This window comes from Portunus trituberculatus, chromosome 31 (assembly GCF_017591435.1).
Source record: "Portunus trituberculatus isolate SZX2019 chromosome 31, ASM1759143v1, whole genome shotgun sequence".
In the NCBI taxonomy this organism is placed as follows: domain Eukaryota; kingdom Metazoa; phylum Arthropoda; class Malacostraca; order Decapoda; family Portunidae; genus Portunus; species Portunus trituberculatus.
The window spans coordinates 2,769,122-2,778,236 of NC_059285.1; the positions used below are offsets into that span (position 1 = coordinate 2,769,122).

At 37.6% G+C, this 9,115-nt stretch overlaps 2 protein-coding genes across 6 annotated transcripts in view; one reads left to right on the top strand and one right to left on the bottom strand.

Annotated features, from left to right (window-relative positions):
* Positions 1-680, bottom strand: part of LOC123511394 (nicotinate phosphoribosyltransferase-like) — a 30,920-nt gene extending 30,240 nt beyond the window's left edge. The window contains exons 1-2 of one of the 3 annotated variants that reach the window (XM_045267235.1): positions 662-680; positions 25-196 (exon numbers count right to left, since the gene is read on the bottom strand). In XM_045267235.1, coding sequence (XP_045123170.1) covers positions 25-106 — 82 coding nt within the window. In that variant the 5' untranslated portion in view covers positions 107-196; positions 662-680. Of the gene's footprint in view, positions 1-24; positions 197-482 lie in introns of all 3 variants that reach the window. The other 2 variants (XM_045267234.1, XM_045267233.1) reach the window with 2 other exon arrangements.
* Positions 1-8,804, top strand: part of LOC123511395 (failed axon connections homolog) — a 9,353-nt gene extending 549 nt beyond the window's left edge. Inside the window, exons 1-8 of one of the 3 annotated variants that reach the window (XM_045267238.1) lie at positions 1,803-1,938; positions 3,478-3,627; positions 3,828-3,960; positions 4,665-4,861; positions 4,980-5,188; positions 5,333-5,449; positions 7,797-7,896; positions 8,334-8,804. In XM_045267238.1, the coding sequence (XP_045123173.1) occupies positions 3,479-3,627; positions 3,828-3,960; positions 4,665-4,861; positions 4,980-5,188; positions 5,333-5,449; positions 7,797-7,885 (894 nt within the window). In that variant the 5' untranslated portion in view covers positions 1,803-1,938; position 3,478 and the 3' untranslated portion in view covers positions 7,886-7,896; positions 8,334-8,804. Of the gene's footprint in view, positions 1-1,802; positions 2,265-3,477; positions 3,628-3,827; positions 3,961-4,664; positions 4,862-4,979; positions 5,189-5,332; positions 5,450-7,796; positions 7,897-8,333 lie in introns of those variants that run through there. The other 2 variants (XM_045267237.1, XM_045267236.1) reach the window with 2 other exon arrangements.
* Positions 8,805-9,115: the final 311 nt, after the last annotated feature.

Here is a 9,115-nt window from a genome sequence, read left to right on the forward strand (position 1 = left end):
TGGTGTGTGACCCTCTTGACTCACCTGTGAGGAGTGGCTGGATGACTCCATTCTGGGAGTTGCTGTTACGGATGCGATCTGATGATATCTCAACACGGTTGATCATGGTGGTTAGTGTATGAATGCTTTACAAGTCACCTCCACCTCAAGAACAGTCCAAGGTTACAGGCGATTGATAAAGGATGGAGTTCACTGCCTGCAGTGGGATAAATTAACATAAGCCTACTGTCAGCGTAATTCAGCCTGCTGTCTACTATAAATGAGGTGGTTTACATTTGTACGTTTAAAGTTCTCTAGCCTGAAGGGCGCAATAAGTAACAATCATTAATCACACGTTATGATGAACGGGTCAGGACGCAGTCATTGGAAAACAGTTCGAAGACCATAGTATCACATAAACTATGAAATGCAAGATGACGACTGGGGAGAGACAAGTGGAAGGTCACCGTGGAAGGGCGAAACTAAGGAACACAAATAATTACAGGGACAGGGGGCGGAGTCACATTGGTGAGGGGAAAGGTAGGTAAGGTGATGACAGTCAGTGGACGGAATCACGACAACACTCCACGCGGCGATACTGATGACGAGGGACACTGGAATCACGTGGGAGAGGTGGAAGTAGTAAGAAGGTCACACAAAACACGTGCAGTCGACTCCTTACTGTGACACAGTGCTCAGAGTGGCGCATTATATAGGGCCACCGCTATGGATTCCACAATAACAAAGAATAAACAATCGGATTCCATTCAGACCTCAACCTATACAATGACCAATATATTCAATACAATTTTAATGGAAGCAAACCAATCCAGGATGAAGCACTTACTAATTACCAATAATGAGCTAGGCACATGTGTTTATGTTACATGATTTTTCGTATTCTCAAGAGGATGGAATGCTTATTTACAACACAAATATGTAAGTTTCATGGCATCTATAACCCGCGCAGACGACGCTAGTTTAACGTTAGATTGGTACAGCTGTTTCTTGTTCTCTTTCTCCATCTATTCATGCATTTGGAAATGTTTATCTAGTTAGTTCTGAAATAAAGCTAATAATGCAAGGAACATCGTTGTTATCATCATAAGTAACTTTCTACAGTCCCCTAGCAGTTTCCCAACCATCACCCATTGAGAGAAAACTATACGAAGAGATCTCGTGCCTTTTCTTGTTTGTCTTGCTATTTCATTTTCGCCTTCTAGTGGCCGACTTTATTACTGTATTGTCTATTTATTACCTACATCTCTATGCCATGCGTATGCTTTTATTCATTGTTAATTTCTTCTATTACGTAAGAGATTTTCAAGAAATTCTCAAGAACAAAATTAATTAATCATCAAGAGTTGAGATGATGATGAAGAAGAAGTCTTCAACAAGTTTCCCAGAATAAAAGAAACAAGAACAAGTTGAAGAACAAGAATAACACCCTTGTAGCTTCATAAAAGTCAATTTGGTAGGGAACTTTTTTTTTTAATAATTCTCTCTCTCTCTCTCTCTCTCTCTCTCTCTCTCTCTCTGTGTGTGTGTGTGTGTGTGTGTGTGTTGCGAGCATCCTTAATTACGTTATCTCTTGTCAAGTTCCTTTTTGGTACATATATTTATTTTTATTTATTTATTTATTTATTTTATTGTTGGGGTGGGTGGTGGACGGGGTATCATATAGATGTAACCAATCTTCTGCATCTACGTAAGCACATTTTTTTTCATGTACTTATTTATTCATTCTTTCATTCTGTTATCATTGCCACATTCATACATCACAATCATATCATATATGTGGTCATTTTCCCAGCGTGGATATCATACGACATCCTGCACACTCGATCGATGCCTCTGACAAATTTCTATCATAAAAGCAGTACGGACAGTACACGCAGCAGAACTTCCAATATCAGTCACAAGTCAGCGACAACAAGTTCGATTTATTTCACGCGTTGTGTACGTGTAACGCTAGTGAGCCTATACAGTAATGTTAGATTAGTTGGACCTACGGTTGGTGAGAGAGAGAGAGAGACGTGTTTGTTTTGTTTGGTGAGAGACTAGCAATATTAGGTCGTTCGATATAAAGTGGAAAGATAGGCCGCTTATCAAACGTGACTATCTTCACTTATCTCTGTTCGTAAGATTAAACATGTTCTGTAAACGAGATAAAGTGTTCAAGCGTGGGACATTCGTACAAGTATTACTTAACAGCTCAGTACCAGCAGCAGACCTGCCAAGTACTAGTCAGCATTACATCATCAGGAGGGTGTCGAGATGAGCTTGTGAGTATTGTTGAGTACTGCGACAAATGGAGGTATAGGGCAGTCTTAAGAGATAATTATGTATTTTCCTACTCAGGAGCGCTTCTGCATGTGGCGATCCTTAAACAATTAATTCTAAGTTCATATTAACTAGAGACCTGCTTATACTCGCTCAACACATACTTGTGTCTTTACATAATTGAGTCTATGCTCTCTTCGGAACTTAGTAGCTCTCCAGCTTATGCCAAGCCTATTGCTGTCTTTTTTATGATGGATATCCTGGTGGACATGAGTTTTTATGTCAGTCTTACCAGCAGAGAAAAAAAAAAATGTAACAGTGATCAAGCATATTTTTAATTTTATTTTTTTGGGAGGGAGAATAAAGTATTTAATTTACAAAGTGATTAAAGAAATCTCCTTACCAATTGTTTGATGAAAAAAATACAGCTATGATAATCACAGGTTATCTTAAATGTAATGTGAATGTATAGAAGTAACATAATATAAATTGACAGTTAAAATAAAGTAAATTTGCAATTCGGGGGAATATTCCACCTATTTATTTTGTTATTTTTCATCATTCATTTATTTATTCATTGATCTACCTGTTTATTTATTCTATTTATTTATCGTTCTTTTTTTTTTTCTTTTTCATTTTTTACACATAAGTTAGTGGACCAATTAGGATATCCTCAGAAATCTTTCATCATTACATCAAATGATTTTGGCTTGACTTTTCCTCTATTCTCATATGAGTATCGTATTTTCTTGCCTGTCGTCACTACTCAATAATAGTCCAGAATGGCTGGTCAGAAACAAAATTGATAGGGCATGGGGGATGGATAGAGCCTGATAGAAGCTTAGAAATTAAAGATTTATATAACCAAACTTGACCGAAGGTATTGATTTGTTAAGACGATAGGAAAGGTTTTAACAAACTCCTAAGTGAGGATAACCAAGATTCAGTTAGGAGATTGCCACAAGGTTGGAAATGGAAACACTTGATAGTTCTTATTCCTGCATCAAAGCCAGATGTGACATCTTGATTTGTTTCTCTTTTAAGAAAATCTGTATCTGGTAGATCTCCTTAAGCTTGGAAAATCAAACTAGGCAGTATGAGAATAATCTTGAGTTCTTGATTAAATGTAACTTGATTTGGATTATTGACAGTTACCTTTAGGTTGCATTTTTATTATGGTATGAAGTTGTCATATTGTTACTTTTTTTCCAACAGAATGTTTGTATTGAGATATGGCATGCGGAAAGCAGCTAAAATGCTGTGGCGAGAAGGAGAACATGGATGGGCCCTGACTGTGGTGGCAGGGATGTGCACCATCTATGTGATCAGGAAGGTGTACCAGGAATCTCGGAGACGGCGACTCAGGTGAGAAAAAGCTTACAAAATACTCTTTTTTACAGAGGCAATGGAGAAAAGCCCCAGGAAGCAAGAAGTACATCAGCATTAGGCACCTTCATTAAATACATAATGCAGTATAAAACTTCACAAAAAGCTCCTATGAAAATACTAATAGTAGTCATTCATCAAAATATATATGAGTGAATTGGACAGTTATGGCCTCACAGGAAGGAGTGGGATGGCACAGGACAGGATGTGGTGCTGCTTCACCAGTTCCGGAGAGGAAGATTCTGCCCAAACCTCAGTCCTTTTGCACTTAAGGTGGAGGCCTTCCTAAGGCTGGCAAACATCAAGTACAAGGTAAGAACAAACTATTTTAATAAGAAAAATTCAGTAGTACATAAAACAATTACCATTTATGTGATGAAAAAATGCTTGCAAACGACTTATTAGTGATGAATCCGGCCTTCACCGCTATAGGGGATGCATGGTGGACAGTGGCAGTCCTGGCTAGTGTGACATCCTGGACAAACCTCAACTTTGCTGCCTCTCTGTCTATAAAAGTTAACATAGTTATCTCATCAATATTACATCAGCAAATATTATATATACACAAAGCACAAAAATCAGTTTAGTGGGTGCTCCGTACCAGCCCCATGGTGATGCCACACTGGCCAGCTGTTCTTGTTGCCCTTAGCAAAATTTGCTAATGATGGGTGGACAAATTCTTGTGGGGTTTTTTTCATAGTCTTGCACTGAAAAAACCTTATTACTTTCTGTGGTGTTGTTACATAATAAGGCTAGATGGAGATAATATAGAAAATCAAGTAGTGTGAGTATGAATTACAGGTAAATTCACAAGTTGCCTTAATATACTAAATTCACAAGTTGCCTAATATGCAAGAAATGATTTTGAAATTAATCACAAGTTTCATATCACAATTATTTAAATTTTCTAAATTATCTTGTAGGATATATAATTATCTTTATGTTGATTATAAGTTTCTTCTGACAGATATATTATTTTTATATATCATCTTATAGGACTTCATTGTAATGTACAGATAGATGAGGAAACTCCATTTGGGCCTAAAGGAAAGTGCCCATGGATCACGATCAACAAAGAAGACATTGCTGACTCTGAGATGGTTCTGGATGACCTGACTGAGCGCTTCAGTGTTCAGCTGGATAGCCAGCTTGAGGCTCGTGAGGCAGCGGTTGTAGAGTCTGCCAGAGTGTTGGCAGATGAGCATCTTTTCTGGTAAACAGTGAATGCAGACTTTGTTTCCTTTCTTCAGATGTTGAAAATGTATACATTATTTTCTAATTGATTTTAAGTACATATTTCATGAATGTCACATGTCTGTCTCATCCTGCAGGTGTGTCATTGCATGGAGATACTGGCTGGATGGCTGCAAAACTTTCCTCAAGACACAGACATTTGACAGATTCTTAAGATTCGTTTTTCCACTCTTTTTGAAGAGAGGGACAAAGAACCGTTCAAAAGAACAAGGTTTGGGGGTTCATTCACCAGAGGAGATCTATCAAATCTGTAAGAAAGATTGCAACACCCTGGCTGGCATCTTGGGTAAGACTTTCTACATGCTGATAGTAAAGTGGTGTGTAACTGAAGATGTTAACATTCATTTCTTTTCATCATTCCTCAGTATTTTGATATCTGGCTTACATCTTTTATTCACTCAAGCACTCATGACTTTCTGTACCTTATCAGGTGACAGGCCATTTTTTGGTGGAGAGAACCCTTGCCGAGCAGATTGTGGAGTGTTTGGTCAGTTGGCCCAGCTCATGTGGAATGCTCCAGGCACCCGCTATGAGGCACTTCTTACAGGTAAATCTGCAGAGCTTTCCTCATTGATGAGATTAATTATGATTTGGGAATATTTGTACTAAGATACTATTAATTCTTGTCTTTACAATAAAAGTTTCTTTATTGAAAATAAAGGTATGTCAATTATTACAACTTACTGGCAAGATAATCAGAGGATGAGAATTCTTTATTTGAATATCTAAAATTCACAATATTTTTTATTGTTGTCATCATATACAATTGATTAATTTAATGAGTGTGTGTGTGTGTGTGTGTGTGTGTGTGTGTGTGTGTGTGTGTGTGTGTGTGTGTGTGTGTGTGTGTATTTACCTATTTGTATTTACCTTTTTGTGTATTACAGGGCCCGAGCTAAGCTCTCTGTGTCCTGTCTCCTTGTCCACTCCTGTGTGTGTGTGTGTGTGTGTGTGTGTGTGTGTGTGTGTGTGTGTGTGTGTGTGTGTGTGTGTGTGTGTGTGTGTATTTACCTAATTGTAACATACGGGAAAAAAGAGCTATGCTCGTGTTGTCCCGTCTCCATATCTATTAATGTCCAGCTTTTTCTTAAAATCATGAATATTCCTTGCGTTGACCACTTCCACGTCTAAACTATTCCATGCTTCCACCCTTCTATGAGGGAAGCTATATTTTTTCACATCTCTCCTATAAGTGGCCATTTTAGTTTTTTCCCATGCCCTCTCGACATTCTTTCATTCCACATACACAGATCTTCCCTATCCATTTTTCCATGCCAATCATCACTCTGTATATTGCTATCAGGTCTCCCCTTTCTCTTCTGTTTTCCAGGGTCGGAAGTTGCATTCTTTTCAGTCTGTCTTCATAAGTCAAATCTCTTAAGTCAGGCACCATTTTTGTTGCAGCCCTCTGTACTTTCTCTAGTTTCCTTATGTGTTTCTTTAAGTTCGAGCCCACTGTATTGTTGCATATTCAAGCCTCGGTCTTATCATTGCAGTAATTATTTTCTTCATCATTTCTTCATCTAAATATCTGAACGCCACTCTTATGTTCCTCAATAAGTTCAATACTTCTCCAATTATTTTGTTTATATGTCTCTCTGGCGATAGGTCATTGGTAATTGTCACCCCAAGGTCTTTTTCTTCATGACTGGTTTTATGTCTTCATTTCCTATCTTGTACATACTCCTGATTCTTCTTTCACTCTTGCCAAACTCTATTTTCTTGCATTTTGTCGTGTTGAACTCCATTTGCCATGTACAGCTCCATTTCCATATTCTGTCCAAGTCTTCCTGGAGTAGTTCGCAATCTTTGTCACATCTCACTTTTCTTAACAATTTTGCATCGTCTGCAAATAGGCTCACATAACTGGACACCCCATCCACCATGTCATTTATGTAGACCGCGAACATTACTGGTGCCAACACTGATCCCTGTGGAACTCCACTCTCCACCAAGCCCCATTCTGATGGTCTGTCCTTAATTATTGTTCTCATTTCTCTTCCTACCAAAAGTCTTCCATCCATTTTAGTAAACTGCCATGCACTCCTCCTACCATTTCAAGTTTCCAGATCAGTCTCCGGTGTGGTACCTTATCAAAGGCCTTTTTTAAATCCAGATATATTCCATCAGCCCAACCATCTCTTTCCTGTATTACATCTATCACCCTCGAATAGTAACATATCAGGTTTGTCGTGCATGAACGCCCTTTTCTAAAACCAAATTGACACTCACAAAGTATGTCATTTTCTCCAAGAAGTCTGTCCATCTATTCTTCACCACCCTCTCACACATCTTAGCTACCACACTTGTAAGTGACACTGGTCTATAGTTCAATGGGTCTCTCTTGTTACCTGATTTATAGATTGGGACAATGTTAGCTCTTTTCCAGTCTTGGGGCACTACACCTTCCCTTAATGAGGCATCAATTACTTCACAAACTTTTTCTGCCAGTTGCTCCCTGCATTCTCTTAAAATCCATCCTGATACCCCATCAGGTCCCACAGCTTTTCTCACTTCTAAACTCCCCATCATATTCTTGATCTCCTCCACAGTTACTTGAAACTCCTTCATAATCCCTTTCTGTTCCATTACCAGTGGTTTGTCAAAAGCAGTCTCCTTTGTGAATACCTTCCGAAAGCATCCATTCATAGCCTCTGCCATTTCCTGGGATCTTCACTGCATACTCCATTTACTTCTAAACTTTCAATACTTTCTCTATTTTTGATGTTGTTGTTCACATGTCTGTAAAAAAGCCTTGGTTGGTCTTTACATTTATCAATTATATGTGTGTGTGTGTGTGTGTGTGTGTGTGTGTGTGTGCTTCAGTATCTGAAACACTTTCAGTTTGTCATTCTGTATTAAGAGAATCATTAAATTTGGTTTGCCACTGGCAGTAGACAACCCAAGCCTGGCCCTCTACTGCTTCAGGATGAAGGACAAAGTCTTTCCTGATTGGGATGATCTTCTTGCCCACCCAATTTAAAATTCAAGAAGGTAAGTAGTTATTAGGTATACAGTGAAAAAATCAGTACATTAATTTCCATAAGAGCAAATTAATAATTTGTAATTAACTCAAGTCAGTTTGTTTAAAGAAGCATTTTCTGAGAGCATTTATTATAGTATAGTAGTGACTATCGTACTGAATTACTGTTAATCATCATTCATTTAGTAAGTAAAGTGCTAATCCCTGATTATTGCCACTAAACCTTTAAGCTGTGAAAACATTCATTCAGCTTTAACTGGATAATAGAGGAACAATGAAGTCCAAGCAGGCAGCAATATTTTCTGTTACTCTAAGTGGTGGGTTTTGTTCCAGATCCCATTCTTTCTAGTAGAATTCTCTCCTAAACTGAAACAGCTTTCAAGATGATCATGAAAGACGTATGCTAGTTTGCAAGTCAGCATTGTACTTAATTGAACTTTCTTTCCAGCAAACAATCCAGACCTGCTCTGCTATGGCAGAAACATAACATGGCACAGTCTTTCATTCAACCAGTGCCACTTTTCCAGTTTTTAACTCAATTTCGTAATGTCTAGTATTTAAATTAGGGATTGGATCATCTGTATATATCCCTTAAAATAAATTAGCAGCTAAACTTTATCATTTTATAACTAGTTCCTCAAAACATTGAAAATGGTTTTGACTATAAAAATTATATAGGCCTGATCAGTTTCCAGTGTCATTTATTACAAAACTCTCCTTTACTATTGGAATCCATTCACTCTGGCGCGATCACAATGATATTGTTTACAATGAAACTCAAGATATATAAGATTCTTGTGCTGGGTTATTAAATGTTTAATGGTGGTTGTCCAGAATGTGGAATGTAAGGCGAGTATGTACAATATTTTAACTTTGTAAGTGTAATATGTGTGTATCTTCAATAAAGGTGATAAATTTACTAGTCACATACTCTGACTCCCAACACATGAGCAGCAGATGGGGCTTGCCACGTGTATATAATTATGTAGTGTACTTTCACGCCAACAATGTCATCCAATTGTCTTTTTTTTTTTCAAATAAAAGCATTATTTAAAAAATAATAATTTTGGCACTAATCTGATTCCTTGGTTTATTACAATTTTTTATGAAAGAAGGGGAAAAAAAGTGTTTGTAGCATATTAAGCTAAAATAAACAAATAAGTACAAGAGCAAATAAATAATTAAATAATACATAAGTGATGTAAAAACGAAAGATTGAGAGTTCATTTT